The following is a 16584-nucleotide window of genomic DNA, read 5'->3' on the forward strand; positions in this document are numbered from 1 at the left end:
GTGCTTCATGCAGACTGGCCCCTCCAGCGCAGGTTGAAATGGCCACACCATGAGCCACTTTGGATGGCTGGATCCTAGATACAGCTGGGACTACCCACCCTAGAGCATCTTAGTTCTCTGGAAGCTTTTGCAGACCTTTCTAGGGGTCCAGGGAACTTCACAGCAGAGAAGAGGGCTGGCTTGGCAGATCTCAACCCCAGGGTTTGAATTTGGTCCGGTGGGCACCCGGAGCACTATAAATAGTGTACAGAGGGAGAGGATCAGAGGAGTGGCCCTGGTTTACCAAGTACTTTCATGCCATGGCTTTCAAGTGGTTCCCTTGCCTCTTCCCCATGAGACAGTGGCACATCTGCACCCAGCCTGGGCACAGGGCTGCTGGCATGCTGCTCCGGTGCTGTGCCACGTGCTCTGCGGCCGCTGGCATGGGTGCAGCTCGGCAGCCCCAGAGCAGCCCTGCCTTTGCCAGCCCTGTAATTGATTCCTGCTCTCCTGCATAGGCAGAGGCTGCAGATGTGCAGCCTGGCAGGAGGCTGTGGGCTGTGGGTACCAGCTCCAGCAGCCAGCTCAGGAAGGGTGAGGAACAGCCCAATCCTCCGTTCAGCTCAGATATCTACTTCGAGAGCTCCTTTTGAGTTTCCAGCTCTCTGGAGAGGTTCTCTCCCAGCCTCAGCTCCTGGAGACAGGGGATTTGGGGCGACCTGCTCCCCCTGTTTCAGAGCTTCTGGAAGAGCTGGGGTTGCTGAGGAACAAAGAAGCAGTTGCCAAGTATCACTGTTGTGTCTTCTCGTGACAGGCTCATGTTTTAAGATGATGACAGCTGATGGCAATCCAGGGGGTGGCTTATAGGGGTCCCCTACAGGAACAGGGGCTGCAGAAAGGACTAAGGCTGCAGAATGACCTTGCTGGGGAAGGAGAAGGTCCTCCTCACAATGAGTGATCCAGCAGCTCTGGAAATTGGTTACCCAGTCATCCAGAAGTGGGGTCTGTCAATTGGGTGCAGGGGCAGAATCCAGCACAGTCCATCTTGCTAAGGCCTCTGATGTCTTCAAGGTTTGCAAAGTGGAGGGCCACGGGGATGACAGGAGTCTGGGTTATGAAGGAGGAGTTTCTAGCCTGGCACTATATAGGAGAGAATATAATGGAGCATTTTATTATGGAAACAACATACTGGAGTATGTTATTATGGATAAGGTTGGTATAAACCAATTTTTAGACTGGAAGGTGATGGTGGTTGAGGAGTGACTGCAAACAGATGAGGTTTGCCATGAGCACAGGGGAGCTGAAGGCAAGTGCCCTGGTACCTTGTTTTCCAGTGCTGCTGCTGACAGATAGTGCTGCATGGAAGAAAACGCCTAGAAAAATAGGGATGAAAATGATGACGCTTTAAGAAACCCTGTATTTAGCCAAAGGGCATGGTTTTGCTGTCTGGAGATGGCAAGGGGTGGGTGAACCCTTCGGAGCAAAGCAAGCCTGAATGGAAAGAGCAGTGTGATGAGTGGGAAGGGGGGTGGAAAAAGCAGTGATCGCCAGAGCTGGGGAGGTCGTTGCCCACAGGGGAGTGGTAGAGCTCAGGGCATCACAGTCCCAGCACAACCTGGGATCCCTGCCCTAGAAAATAAGCAGGGACTTGGGCTGTGGCTGCCGAACCTGGCAAGACAGAGATGGATGAGGCTGCAGTGGCAAGGGGAGGTCTGCTTGCCTAGGCAGGGCTGGGGACATGGCTCCCAGTTCCCTCATCCCTCTGTGCCCCCCAGACAGCACCACAGGAATGCTCTCCTTCTCTCCAAGGACGGAGAGGGTGAAGGTGCTCTGACAAAGAGTGTTTTATTAGCAGCAGGTGCCTGAAACAGCAATCCCTCCCCTCACCTGGAGATGAACCCGGTTTGAGGGATACAGCAGTGCAGGGTCAGGCCCTGCTGGTGCTGGGATAACCCCTGCTGTAACCAGAGCAGCTCCCTGGCAGCCTGATGGGCTGGTCCTGCCATGGGCAACAGGTGCATAATGCCCAATTTCACAGCTCTGGTGTGCTCTGTTTGCTCATGGCAATCATCATTCCTGTCCTGGATGGCTCCAGCCCTTGGCCAGACCCCAGCCTGCAGCTCTGTCAGTTGGGATTAGCTATGAGATTTAGACTGACACCTCTTTGCTCCTGGCTGGAGCAGTGACAGATAGGAGAAAGCCCAGCCCATCATCTCTGGAAATGGAGTTTCTGCCCTGCCCTCCAGCCTGTGTGCAACAGCTTCCAGTCCTGCCTCCAAAGGTGGGGCAGGAGCATCTCAGTTCTGCAGCCAGTTCTAGGGCCTTACAAACACCACAGCACTGCCCTAGCTGGGAGCAAACCCTATACAGAAAAGGAAGAAGGCAGGGACTTCCCTGTCTCTCTGGCTCTAAAGTGGTCCATGAGATGGACATAGGTCCCTGGGCTGTCTGCAGCAGACCAAGGGTATGCTCCAAAGGGAGAGCTGAGGAGCAGGAGCTGTCCATGCAGAAAGGCTCTCCCCTTTGATGCCTGCAGCCCCTTTCCCAAAATACTCCTTGCTGTGCCCAGACAGCTCATTCTAGCAAACCCATGGGTTAGCATGGGGCTGGGGGTGTTTCAGCAGCAGATGAGCAGCAATGCCCTGTAGGAAGGCTGGGGCTGGCTACCTGGTGCAGCTAGTGCTGGGAACAGTCAGCGCAGGATCATTGCAGCAGCCAGGGATGCAGTGGCACCCTGATGAGCACCAACCCTGGGCTTGCAGGAGTATGGTGTCTGCACCTCGCTATTGCACACTGCTGTGCCCAGGCTGAGGATGCCCATCACCTCCATGTGGGGTGCACATCCCCAACCAGCCCTATGTGACTCTTCAAGCTTGTCCTCTCCGAGGGTGTCGCTTCCTGCTCATCTCCCTGGACCCCAGCTCTGTTGGCTGAGCTCATTTAGCTTTGACAAAGTTTATAGTGCACTGGAATGCAGAATGGCTGCTGGCCTCCCTCCAGCCTAAACATCCCCACCCCATGGTGCGACAGGAGCTGATAAGGGTGAGTGCCACAGCAGGCAGGTATCTCGTGCCCAGCCCACGACCTCACAGCCACGCGACCTTGAAGGTTGTCATTTATCTGTCTGTCTGTGTGTGTGTGTGCCCAAGCTGTCTCCCATCCCCAAGAAATGTTCTCAACATCTCTGGTTTTTGCTCTGGGCCAAAGCCACATGTACGTTACCCGAGACCGACTTCGAACAGACTCCTTTGATGAGCAGGGCTTAAATATATATTTGGCATTCCAGCGGCAGTGTGCTGAGCGCGGCCAAGGGTGTGAAAGTGTTTGCTTGACAAACTCTGGGGGCTCTCGCCTCTCTGACGGCCCTGGGGACTCACAGGAGAGAAATGTCAAGGAATTTTTCACCTCTCTGTTTTGTTTTGTGTTTTTATTTTGTTTTCCTTCTGAGAGTGCATTTTTAGCTCTGATGAAAGGTTCCTGATTGACAGTCCCAGAGACTGAGTCCCCTCTCTTTGCTGAGACAGGAACAGCAGGAGAAAACATCCCACCCTGGTCCAGCTGGGGAGATGGAACAGCCCTGTGAGCCTTGCGCTGTCTCTGGGGGCTCCTGTCTCCCCTCTTGTGGCCCTGGCCCCTCTGTGAGCCAGATGCTGTCACGGACAGATTTGGGTACCAGCAGGATGCAGATGACTCACATCCTAGAGCCCAGTCTGTTGTTTGCTTGGAGCTGACCCTTTTGCAAAGAGCCTCCGTCTGATGAGGACAGTGGGGTCTCAGTCACAGGATCTTTTGTCACCCCAAAAAGTCCTCTACCCCAGCACTGTGCCGTGAAGGCCATTGCCCCATGAAAGATTTCCCAACCAGTGTCCCTGTGTGCTGTAACACCAGCCTGGGGCATGCACTGGCCTCCAGGCATCTTTAGGGGTGTGGAGAGGTCTTGTCCCTGTGTTCCTCTGCAGGGGGAAATGGAGCAAGTGGAGTGGGAGTGTCCCCGTGGGCAAGTTGCCCGTGGACAGGCTGGATTCTTGCCACCTCCTAAAACTGTGCATAAAAGGCACTGGGGGTGCAAAGTCAAATCCACCCTAATCTTCAATTGCCATTCTCCTCCTGGGCTGCAGCTGGCAATGAGGCAGGGGAGGCATTGCCATCAACAACTGCTATACCGTGCATGATGTATGGTGGGGCTGGGATGTGCAGGGCAGTGTAGGGTGCAGAGCTGGGGCTCTGGGCTTGGATGGAAGTCCAGGGAATGGGGAGGAGGAAGGCAGGGCCTCCCCATTGCTACAGCCGCTGAGTCCTTCACCCATGGGAAATGGGGAGGGGTGGAGGGGGCGGCGCTGGGCAATAGATCTGGTTTCAGAGCCCATGTCTGCAGTGCCCACTGGAGCGGGGCGAGATCCCGTCTGGCTCTTGGGATGAGGTCTGGGGTGAGGGCTGTAGGGCTGTGTCTGTGTGTTCCCAGCTGTCCCCATCATAATCCCTCACGAAAGAGAATCCTCTGCCCTCCTATATCCCTGTTGTCTGGTGGCAGTGTTGCCTGGCCCTAAATCACCTGCTGCTCCCAGCCTGATGGATCAGCATGGAAATGGGGGTGCTGCCCCCCAGGCCAGCAGAGAGAGAGGATCTGAGATCTGTGGAGCAGGGGGCCAGACTCAGAAGATGCAAGGCAGGGGTTAGGATGCCATGGGGCAGAGCCTTAGTGCCCTGGGGACCGCAGGGCATGGGATGGTACCTAGGGGTGCTAATTTGTGGGCAGGGCTTGAGCTTCTGTGAACCATAGATGCTGAGAAAGGGATAAGGGGGAGCTGCAGAGCCATGGGGAGCTGTGGGGCAGTCTCTGTCCCTGGGGCAAGAGCAGGCGAGGCTCCAGGTCCCCAAGATTTCCTTCCCTGACCCACTGAAGAATTGCTGGCTTGTCTGGCAGAGCACGGACCTGTGGATTTCCTGGGCAGTGAGTCCCTTTCATGTGGCTGCTCTCAAACTCTCATGACATCACCGGGGGCTGCTCCTCCTGGAGACAAACCCTGTGCTTTTTAGGGGTTTGCCATCCCCCCGCCCCAGCCTGTGTGTTTTGGCTGGGGGGGACCTGGGGAACCGCGTCCAAGAGTGGCTGCTGTGGCAAGGAGATGGCAGGCAGGGGGAGGGCAGTGTGTCCCCCCTATACTGAATAAACACGGGCTGGCCAGGGCTGGAGGGGGCTTTTCCAAGCTGAACCACACCCCGGGGGGCTATTTTTTGCCATGAATGAAGGGGCTGTGTGCTTGCAGGGCAGCCTGGCCTCCTGCCACCACTGCTGTGCACAGAGAGCTTGCCTGAAACTCAATCCTGTTGCCTGGCCAGGGACCAACATCTGCAGTGAGCAGCTGGGCACTGCCTGCAGGGACACCTGGGCACCCAGCACAGCTGGGCACTGCCTGTGGGACACCTGGGCACCCAGCACAGGCACTGCCAGGGGGACACCTGAGTACCCAGCACATCTGGCACTGCCTGCAAGGACACCGGTGGACTGCCAGGGCTGGGAAACATGGGTTGTCACAGAGCAAAGGGAAGTGATGGTGACTCAGTGGCTGTACCAGTGGCAGTGCCAGGGCTGCTGGGGCATGTCAGACCCAGCCCTGCTGGGGCCCAGTGTCTGGGGAGCTGCCTGATCCAGCCCGGGTGTGGGCCCTGCTGCCCCCCTGCCCCACGCAGCAATGCTTCCTGCTGCAGTTTCGGGTGACACAGGGCAGTGTCCCCAGGGGCTGCCCCTCCACCTGCACGCATGCTTGGGAGGAACTGCAAAGCCACTGGGGTGGAGCGGCTGCCTCCCGCTCAATCCGGTCTTGAACGCACCCAGATTTCCCCCAAAGCCCCTAATCCCACCTGGCTCAGCCCCAGCTTCCGCGCTGGGCCCTGTTAGCTCAGCTAATCCCTTGTGTGCCAGGTTTAAGGACATGCTGGGTGCAGCATCCCCATGGGTTACCCCCACGGTCATCCCCAGATTTCACTTCTGAAGGGGTCTGTGGGCTGTTCTGCCAGGCCCAAGCTCTGACCTCCTGCCAGCTCCACTTCTGCCCCACACGTCCCAGGGGAGCCACCAGGATTTGTGCCCATGAATAAGTGGCCTGTCCTCACCGGGTGGAGCTGGGGTGCTGGATCCCACCCCTTGCTGTTCCTTATCACCGCCCAGCATCCTTGTGATTCACCAGGTGTGGCTGCCTTTCCGTCACCCCACTTTGGAGGAAGTTTCCTGGCCGGCCCCCCATGAGTCCTGTGCAATAATAACAAGTGCCATGGGATGAGCTGGCCAGCCTTCCTCAGCAACCCTACAAAAACAAACTAGCACGATGTGTCCAGTTTTCCTGGACAGACAATAATAAACCTGCATGAGCTGGCACACTTTGTGGAGGAACCCTACAGTAATAAGCTTGGGTGATGTGTCCAGTTTTGCTAAGCCACCCTACCATAACAAGGCAGTGTGAGCTACCCAGCTTCCTTGCAGAGAAGAGGGGTCCCTGAGCTGTCCTTCTGGGAGCAGCCTGGCTGCTGTGCTCAGGGGGGACATTGGCCACCAGGTCTCCATGCCTCCTGCTCTTTGCCTAGGTCCTCCGCTGCCTGCTCCAAATCCTGAAGAAGACAACCTGTGCTGGTGGTGAGACAGTCTGGCAGAGGTAATGCCTGTTAAATTCCATCAGTTTGTGGCTCTGCCTTCCTGGAAGCCAGCAGCAAGCCCTGACCAGTCCTGGCATGCCAGGACTTGCTGATTTTCAGGGCATCCTCCTTGCCCAGCTCTCTTGCCAAGCAGGCACCAATGCTGGCTGCCCTGGGGTCTCTCCTGCTGTTGTCCCATGGGCTGCTGGAAGGGAGAACAATTGCCCATGGTCAGGGTGGATCTGGGGGTGCCATCCCCAGCACCCCAATCTCCTGAGAAACCATTGCCAGTCTCTTCCATGGTCTGGGGAGGCAAGGTGTGGTGCCTGTAGCAAGGGCTGCTCATCTGAACCCCACTCATTTTCAAGGATTTTGTTGGTACCTGGGCAGTGGGAGGGCTCAGGTGCCTGTGGGTTTGCTGGGCAGTGTTTGGGAGATGGCCTCTCTGCAGGCACGTCTATGACCACTTGGGCTGGAGCCCCCTCACCCCTTCCCCAGAATTCAGCCAAGCCCCAGGCTGCTCCTCCTGGGCTGGTCCTTAAAATGGGTGTGGAGGAGATGCTGCAACCCCCTGCCTGACCTCTGCACTGCTGCCAACCCTCCTTTCCTTGGGATTTATCCCTGTGAACATCAGAGGGTGGGCAGGGCAGGGGCAGGATCCCCCTGGCATCCCTGCATGGGGAGGGAACAGCATCCACCCCATCAGGGTGACGACACAATGCAGAGCCCCTGCTGCCGCCTCACCCCTCCGCTCAGTGTCTGTGAGAAAGGCTGTAACCCAAGCCATGAAAACAGCAGAAGGAGAAAAGAAAAGGGTATTGAGCGGCCGGGCTGCTGCGGTCGCCGACCAGCATAGACTGCTGGTTGTTAAGCGTGTGCCTCTCTTGCAAAGGCAGCCTTGATGAAGTGTGAGACAGCACTTACGGAGGGACGCGGGCAGGCATTCTCGCTCCATCTTCCGCTCACAGTGCTGCTCTTTATGTGCCTGACATTTGCTCGCTGGAAAGGCCCCGAAAGTCAAGGGGAAAGGAAAACATTGCCCACAGCAGGACTGGAGCGACACTGGGAGGAGTGCCGGGCCATGCCGTGCCGTGCCTGGCTGGGTAGGGCTGGGATGCTCTGCTCTTCCCCGGGGTGACCCCTTCACCTCTCGGCAGCTCTCCGGCTGCCTTCCCCTGCCGGCACTGCTGCTTCCTGCCAGGTGTGCTCAGCCTGGCTCCCTGCCTGGGAAGCCCTGGCCATCCTGTCCCTGCCTGCTCCACAGGCGGGCTGGCAGCACCACCAGCTCTCCTAGCTGCTGTGCATCCCCCAGGGGGGTGTGTGTCAGGGGGTGATGGGGACAGTGTGACCTCAGAGCGGGTCCCTCAGTCATCTGCCACTGGATATGCAGTGCCCCAAGGTCTGCTTCAAGCTGGGGTGAGTGTGTGCAAATACGTCTGAGGGCTGGAGGAGATGGGAAAAGGCACCAGTGGTCAGCATGTGCTTTAGGACACCTCTGCCCTGAGGGGGAGGGTCACTGCCCGACTAGGGAGCTGAGGCAGGAGGCAAGGCTGGTGTGTGTCCTGCTCAATCGCAGTAGGATGGTCTGCCCCTTTGTCTGCCCTTGATCTGAGCCCAAGGGGAGCAGTTAAACACCCTTCACCTATGTCCTCCTGCAGGCAGATCCTGGTGAGATCCCTTGGTCTGGCACTGGTGGCAGAGGCTGAGTGGCTAGTGCAAATCGGTGCTCATCTGCCAGATCTCAGGGTGTATCCCTCCCCAGCCTGACCAGCACTGGCATGACCACGGGCAGAGAGGGCTTAGGGCAGCCTGACCAGGAACGCCCTGGTCATAGATCCCTTCCCCAGCCTGCCACAGGCTGCTGCATCATTGCCAGGCTTTGCCCATGCCAGTGTGGTGGTGTCCGTGCCCATGGCAGGAGAGCTGGTGTACCATTCCTGGGCTGCCATTCCTGGGCTACCACTCCACCACGCTGCTTCCTCAGAGCCCGATGGTGGGGGTGTGGGGGGAGCCCGGGGAAGCCATGCCCCCCTCCCCTGCCCAGCCCACACCCCTTGGCTCCCAGCCTCGGCAGGAATTATTAAGTGTGCCCCTGTGGAGCATGTGCTGAGGCTGGCCACGAGAATGTGGGCAGATCTGACATACAAGCCACAGCAGCCAGGCTGTAATTTCCAAACAGGCCCTGTTCGCTCTGTTTTCCAGTTAAAAATATATTAAAAAAATAGGAATGTGGGGTTTGTAGCAAAGAATGTTGGTAACCACTTTGAACGTCTGGTGTGATAATGAAAGGGTCAGTCCCCAGCTTTGAGCACGACCGATTTAGAATCTGGTGCTTGGCACCAGTGTGGGGGCCCAGCAAGATTCAGCCTGCCTGTAAACCCCTCCCCAGGCCCTGGCCAGGAGAAAGTGATGCTTCTGCATTGGTGCCATGGTGCTGGGCTGGGTGACGTGCCCCTCCTGCTCATGCTGTCAAGGGGACACCGAAATCCCTGTCTCTTATGGCTTCTTCAGACGGGAGCCTGGGCAGGAGTCTGAAAGGAAAATGCCTGAAAGATGTTGTACCATGCCTACCACTGGCCCTGCCATCCCCCACGCTGGCGTACAGCCCCATTGCAGATTCCTCCAGAATGGAGGGCACCAAGTTAGGCTGCAGTCCTGCTCCCTGTGAGCTTCCCCCGCGGTGGTGGGGTTGCGGGCAAGCACAGCTTGCTCTGGGCACGAGGTCAGGTGCCTGCCTCCCTTGTCCAGGCAGCCCTTCCAGCAGGGCTAATCGCAGTTCAGGGTGTGCTGCAGAGACTCCCATGCCGCTGTCGCAGCCTTGACCACTCCTGATATCCGGACATCCCACTTGGCCTTGTAGCCAGGTAGTCATAACAGGCGGGTAAGCTGTGCCAGCTCCCCAGCATGGCTCCCCACAGCCCGGGCAGCGCTCCCCCGGGTGCCAGCTCTCTGCTCATGCTGCTCCCCAGACCTCTGGCATCATGTTTATCCCAGAGATGGGTAATCAGAGAAAAACAAGTCACTGGAGGCCAGGGCTGATGTCACACTGGGGACAAGAAGTTGACTTTGGTGGCTTTCACAACTTGCAGATGTGCTGAGGCAGGGGGCAAGGAGGGAGGGGAAAGTCACTAGTATCCAGGGCTTGTCCCCCACCCCAGCCTCTTTCGGGGGTCACCTCCTTGTCCCTCTAAATCTCCAGGGCCATCAGGTGGCCTGTGGCCCGCACCGCATGCTCTGCTCCCTGCTGAGTCACGACTCGACAGGGAAATGCTTCCAGCTTTGGTTATAAACCCATTTCCCTCCAGGGCTGTGAAACATGGCCCTCCCATCCCAGCGCGGGCCGGTTCCAGCGGCCGATGGCTCCGAGCCCGCAGGCTCAAGTTGCCAGGAAGGGCAGCTGTGGGAGGTGGTCAGTGACTCCCAAATTCCACCCCAGGCTTCCCGAAGCTGGGCCCTTCCTGGAGGCATGGACAGTGGGTGCCCTGCACCTGCAGACCCCTGTGCTACCCCAGATGCCCATCCCTCCCCAAGGGTATGGTGGTACTGGCCACCCCCAGTCCCCAGCATGCCACCCCAAGGGATGCATGCATGCAGATTTCAGGGATGGTTAAAGTCTGGTGGGCATTCCATGGCATTGCCTCACTCCCAGGGATATCACAGGGCACTGTGCTGGCTCCAGGCAGCTGGCACTGGCACTAAGAAAGCAGCCTCCCTGCAAGTATCCTCACTTGGGTACTGGGAAGAGGAGCACCCTGTGCAGCCCTGGGACTTGGAGCATGTCCCAGGTGCCATCCTGTGCTGCAGCATGTGTACTGGTTGTGTTGGAGCAGGGGGGGGTGAGCAGCACCCTTTGCCTGGGTGGACAGCCTGCCTCACTGGCTTGGTGCTCCCTGGGAACCCCTCGAGGGTGGGGAGAGGGGGTGGGTAGCAGGTAGTGGCACCCAGGGCTGGGTGGCTCTGCAGGGGACTGTCCCGCCCTCCCAGGGCACTGACCCGCACCATGCTATCTAGTACACTTTGCTCACTGCACCATCGTTCCTGGCTTTCCTGGGAGCTGCTGTTTGCTTTTCTCTGAATTATGACTCCAGCTTATGCCTTTGATCTGGGCTGTGTTGGCCACCCGTTGCCAGCCCCTCTCCTGCCTTTGAAGTGCAGCCTCTTTCCTGGCCTCAGACGCTGCTTTTGCAACCTCAAGTGCAACCCTGACCTTATGGGGCTGAGACATCCAGGGAAAGAGCATCTCCAGGGTGGCTGAGGTGCTCAACATCTCTTCTCCCTGGGACCTTGTGATGGTCCAGCACAGTTCAGGGCTCAGAAGCAGGGCAATGTGTATTTGCCCTGTGGGAAGCAATCCTGGGGATGCTGGCAGGGTGCTGGGACCAGAGCACCACTCCCTCATGTGGCAGTGGGCAGGGACACAGGAGGTCCTGAACCAAAGACACTGTCAAAAAAACCAGACTCTGGTGGCATGTGTGTCCAACAGCTCAGGGGCCTTTCATGTTTGTGGCCCCAGCAGGAGGGATGAGACCTGTGGGGAAGGTGCCCTTCTGGCCACCAGCCAACCCATCCTGGCATCAGCCCTGCTCTCCTTCCCCATCCAGCAGGGAGCAGCAAGGGGAGACTCATTCTGCCCTTTCTGCCACTGGGAAGCTGAGTCCAGGCTTTGGACTTTGGCCTTGAGTGGATCTGAGCATCCCTATCCCCTCCCCGCTCCCCTGGCCTAGAGAGGATCCAGCTTTATCTGTTACACTTTGTTCTCCTGCTGTCTGTGTGTGGAGAGAAGCAGAGATTAGTGTGCAGACCTTTGACATGCACACCCACACACACAACCAGCTACATGCATCTGGAGCCACAGCTGCACACACAGCCCCCTGTGCACACTGTCATGCCCACACTCACCTGCATGTGCACACCCACCCCCTCCAGGGCCACCCCCTCCAGGGCACACATGCATTTCCCCATCCCTGCATGTGTTTGTTTCTGACTGTGTTCCCAGCAGCACATGGCTCTCACCCAGCCTGCTGGCCTCCCTGGTGTGAGAGCCAAGGTGCCCCATGCACAATCTGTGTGTCCCAGAGGGCGAGGGTGGCATCCTGCCAGGCAGGCAGGAAGAGGGGGGCTTCCTTGCATCAAGCCAGGATGCAGAAAAAAATATGTGTGGGGAGGAGGTGCTGCAGCAGCCCGGGAGCAAACCCGGGCATCCCTTGTCTCAATGTCACTTGCCATGGGGCCACCAGAGATAGCTGTTTCTGGCAGCATGGACATCTCTGGAGGCAGTGGTGGCAGGCAGAGACTCCTCATCCCCATCTCGTGTAGAGGTCCTGCTCCTGCCTAAAACTCTGCTGTCCTTATCGGACAAGCCACGGCCCCTGAGCTGCTCCTGCCGGGGAAGCCGCAGCCCTTCCTGTGTGATCTTATCTGCGGCGTTTCATGAATGACTCGCAAGTCTCCGCAGTCTGCATCTGAATGGGAGAGCAGCCCGCCGGGCCGGAGCAGGTGTGCGAGGCCGTGCACACGCGTGTGGCAGAGCTGGCTGTTCCTGCAAGTCATGGTGCAGCTCCTGGGGTGAAGCAAATGGAGCCTGATGGGCAGAGGGATGTACGGCACCTTCTCTGCCTCACTAGAACCGTGGCAGGGCGTCCTGGCAGGAATCTGCTCCTGACAGGTGATTTCCCAGCTGGGTGACAGTGCCTCTGCTCTCTCTTGCAGAGCCTGCCCCAGATCTGTGGTATGGGAGAGGGACAGGCATTCACCTCTGCTCTGCGACAGCTCTACACGGCAGTGACACAGCAGGAGGCCAAGCAGGCTCAGAAACGGCGGTGCTCAGGTGAGAAGATCCATGGCCTTGGGGTGGGGAATCCAAGCACCCTGCATCTGAGCCCCCAGCCTGGGGGGACTGGGGCCCTGAGGGCAACTCACCCCATGCAACAGTCCCCCCCTTTGCTTCCCCCCGTGGGCTGAACTCAGCCCAGGTGCTGTTCTTGGTGTGGGTTTGGGCAACACCCTGTATTACCTCATCTGAATCCCAAATTTCATCTCCTTCTGCTGGTACCAGAGGACACTGAGGACCAAATGCCTGCTGCAGAAACCAAAGGGCACCCCTCTCCACTGCCTCCAGCCCAGATTGATGTGTCTTCCAGTGAGGGAACCACGGTGAGTGCAGCTCTAGAAACAGCCTCTCTGTACCAATGGCAGGACGGGGACCACATCTCCCTTTCCTCTTTGCATTCCAAACTGTACCCCTTCCTGGTGGATTGGGGGTCTCAGCTCAGTTCCTAGCCCACACAAATATGTGTGGCTTGCACATCACAGGGGTGGGGGAATGTCAATGTTTTCACATGTGCACCCATCCTGTGTGAATCCCCAGGGGGGACTGACACTGTCACCACTTTGGTTCCAGCCTGTCTCTTCTCCAGTTCAGAAGTCCCGCCCGCCTGCCAAGGCCAAGCCAAAGAAAGCAAAGGGTCTCTTCAGCTGAAAGGTCACTGGCACCCACTCCAAGGGTCTCTGCTCCCCTCAGCATATGAGAAAGGAAGTGCAGAGCACTCATACATTGTCTGCCTCCCCACCTCCTTCTCTGGGTGGACCCCGGTCTGGGACAGAGTCCTCTCCTGAGGTGTCTCCAGCAGGAGCTGATGGGCCATCTTGAACAGAGACTCAGGAGCCTCTTTTTTTCCTCTTCACTGTGTAGAGCTCTTTCAGGCTGCCCCATGATGGAGCCAGTGCCAGACCTGGGGGAAGTGGAAGGAATGCTTCTGGGTGGGTGTGGGACAGCAGGGACTCCAGCAGAGCAATGGAGTTTGGCTGCTCTCATGTGGTCTTCCAATAAAGGGCTGTGTCTGAGTGAAAATCCTCTAGTCCTTCTCTGTCTCCCCTGGGACTGCAGTGTCCAGGCAGGGCTGCAGCCCCCGGCGCTCTTGGTCCCCTTCAGGTTGGTCCCACTGTCCTAGGGACGTGGCAGTGGCTGTGGACAGTGAAGGGATGACAGCAGATCATTGCCTTGTGGCAGGACAGCCTGTGCTGTGCCTCAATCTGAGCAGCAGCTTGTGGTTTGGGGTGTGCATGAGAGTACCTCCAGATCCTGAGGGCCCAATATGCCTGAGGACCTGGAGCCCAGCTTCTCCTCATCCCATTCCATATGCTGGTGCCTGAATCCAGGAGTAGCTCTTGTAGCAGCAAGTTGGCAAAGGCAGCCTGGCTGTGTCAAGGGCCATCCTCCACATGCAGGCAGCTTCCCCTGGGGTAGTGGGCAGGTGATGGGGAGTTAATCCATCTTATTTCATGCACAGAGCAGGGGATGACAAAACCACTATCACACTGAAAGCTCACAGGCCTGGAAGCAGCAATGGAACAGGTTACAGATGCTCTCTGGACAAAAAGCACCACATCTGCCACTCCACACCTTATATGTCCATCCATCCATCCATCCATCCATCCTTCCATCTGTTAATCCTCGGTCTCTTCTTCCAATCTGTATCTTCTTTGGTGCTGAGACCCCACTACTCTGCCCAAGCTGGGTCCTCAAATAGCAGGCAGAGAGCCAGGCAGCACTGCTGCAGGCTGGCTGCAGCTCATGGTCTCCTGGGACATGGACCCATGCCCCTGCCTGCTCCCAAGGGCTGGACAGGCTGCAGTCACACTGACTGCTCTCTAGGGCGACAAGGGGGAAACAAAAATATCCAGAGCAGCCCCTGTGTCTGTGGAAGGAGAATGAAAGGGCCTTTGCTGGGCCATGGCTGGCCAGTGGCAGGGTGAGAGCAGCCAGTTGCTTTTTATATTTCCTCTCCAAGGGAGCAGCATGCAGGGCAGAGTGGGTGGTGAGAAGGAGAAGCCATGGGATGGGGAGCTTGTGCTGACAGCCGTAGCTAAGGATCCTGCCTTCCTTCCATCTGCCAGGAAGGGTCCTGCTACTGGCTGTGTAAGACCATGGCAGCAGTTTAGCAGCTTTATGTTTCATGTCATCTGTCACCAAATTGTCTCTTGGTGCAACCTCTGCTCCACCTATGTGGGCTTCATCTCCTGGACTGGGAGCTGCCCTGGTCCAAGCCAGCTCCCTGCTGGGTCTTGGGCAAGAGGACAGTGTATTGCCCCAGCGAGGGCATTTGGCTCATCTGTCTCCTTCAGGGCTGAAGGGACATCACCTAGGGGGTGACACATCTCCATCCTGTCTGTGCCAGTGGCTGGTGGGCCACTGAGGAGTGGGTGATGCAAAACAGCACCTGCAAGTCTGGATTGTTGTGGCTGCCAACTGTGTGTGTGCTTCTTCTTGGGATGCCCAACTCAGGGGAGCCTATGCCAGCCCCACGGGTGCTCATGCTCCCCAGGCCACCACAGGGACCTCAGCCCCCAAGACTCCAGCATCACACCACTGGTGCCTCCCTGGCCCAGTTTGCCACTGGCTCCAGGGAGTATCACCACTCATTGTTCCATCCTGTCCCACTGGGGTCTCCTTCCCTGTCCCCACCCCCTCCTCCCTGGAGCCAGCTCGATTTGAGCTCTCGACACACATTAAAGGCCACAAGTTCGGCCTTGGCCTCCATAAATTTGATTCCATAAATATTAGTTTTTGCAGGATTTAATGAAGCCGTTATGCTGGGCACGGCCCAGCACCCCGACCCGTGCCCTTAATAAGGGCTCTGTGGCCTCGATTAAAGGGACCTTTCAATCGCTGTCAAGTATTTTTAGAAAAGGAAAAGAAAAAAAAGAGAGAAAAAAAAAAAAAAAAAAAAAAAAAAAAAAAAAAAAAAAGAGAGAGAGAGAGAGAGAGTGAGAGAGAGGAGAGAAGACAACCAAGGCAGCGAATAGGGAGAGGAAAATCCCAAACCCGTCCAGTGCAAAAATAGAGAAATAGCACCACCTAGACTGCATCGCCCGGCTCCGCCGCCCTCTCGCCTCTCCCAGCGCCCGGCTCCGGGCAACCCTGCGGGGTTTGTAGAGCCCCCTGCCCCGGGCAGCCCTGGCACCCCTCCCAGGGGGCTGCGGGAGGCTGTCCTCACGCTCGGGGCAGAACTAGAGGCAAAAGATGAGGTGCGGAGGCAGGAGGGACGCGGTCATGGTGGGAACACAGGCAGGAGCGGAGTGTGTCGGCCGGGCGTCCTAGTTGGTGGCTTGGTGCAGCTGAGCGCTGTGGGAACTGCAGTGTGATACAGGGGTGAGTGCTGCGTCTCCCACACCTCCAGTGCGAGATGATTCCTCACTGTGCCCTCCTGCTGCGGCAGCAAATGCCCCTTCCTACTTGCAGAAATCTGCCACTCCAGCAGAAGTCCCTCCTCACCCCTTAGTTTGACAGCCCCTGTCGAAGCCTCCAGCCTCCTAGCATACCCAGCCTTGGCTGCCTGGTCGTGCCCAGAGTTCTGTCCCACCTGGCCCCTCGTATCAGTGGGCTTTGCTAGGCAGGGAAGAGGGCTGGAGCTGGGAATGCAGATGTGTGCAGCAGTGAACCCACCGTTCGTCTGAGCCCCGAGAAGGGGTTGCAGAGAGCTGGAGCAGTGTAGCTAGCTGCAGAGTCACTCCTGCACCAGCACAGGGCAGCAGGGCTGGGGCATGACCCGGGGATAATCGGAGTTGAGGCAGTTCCTGGGGGACTGCTCTTCATCAGTGCAGAGCTGTTAAGGAGCAGAAGTGATTCTCCTGTGTCCCATGTCTTTTGCAGGAATCAGCCCAGTAGGTCCCTGCTGCGTGGGGAGGTGACGGACTCTGCACCCAGTGACAGAATACTGTCACTGCTTGCTGTGTTCACAGACGATGCAGGATGCTGGGGCCCCTGGAATGGGTAGGAGCTGCTGTCATGGACAAACCCAGCTCCCTCTCTGCAGCCCAGGGCCTCCGTCAGAGATGAATGTTGCACCAGTGAGGGCTGGGCAAGGCTTCTGTCAGCCTAGAGCTGCTGGGAGGGAACAAACGTGTGTGACTGGCACGCTGCATGCTGGCAGGCTGCAGAGGTTATTTGGAGGTCTAGGTTTGGCCATCCACAGC

The 16584-nt window shown here is 57.7% G+C and overlaps 1 protein-coding gene across 1 annotated transcript in view; it reads left to right on the top strand.

Annotated features, from left to right (window-relative positions):
• NHEJ1 (non-homologous end joining factor 1) overlaps positions 1 to 13459 on the top strand; it is a 43390-nt gene extending 29931 nt beyond the window's left edge. The window contains exons 6-8 of the mRNA XM_071747660.1: positions 12319 to 12436; positions 12665 to 12762; positions 13010 to 13459. Of these exons, the coding sequence (XP_071603761.1) occupies positions 12319 to 12436; positions 12665 to 12762; positions 13010 to 13087 (294 nt within the window). The 3' untranslated portion in view covers positions 13088 to 13459. The remainder of the gene's footprint in view (positions 1 to 12318; positions 12437 to 12664; positions 12763 to 13009) is intronic.
• Positions 13460 to 16584: the final 3125 nt, after the last annotated feature.

The sequence above is a fragment of the Heliangelus exortis genome, chromosome 6 (assembly GCF_036169615.1).
Source record: "Heliangelus exortis chromosome 6, bHelExo1.hap1, whole genome shotgun sequence".
Lineage (NCBI taxonomy): Eukaryota > Metazoa > Chordata > Aves > Apodiformes > Trochilidae > Heliangelus > Heliangelus exortis.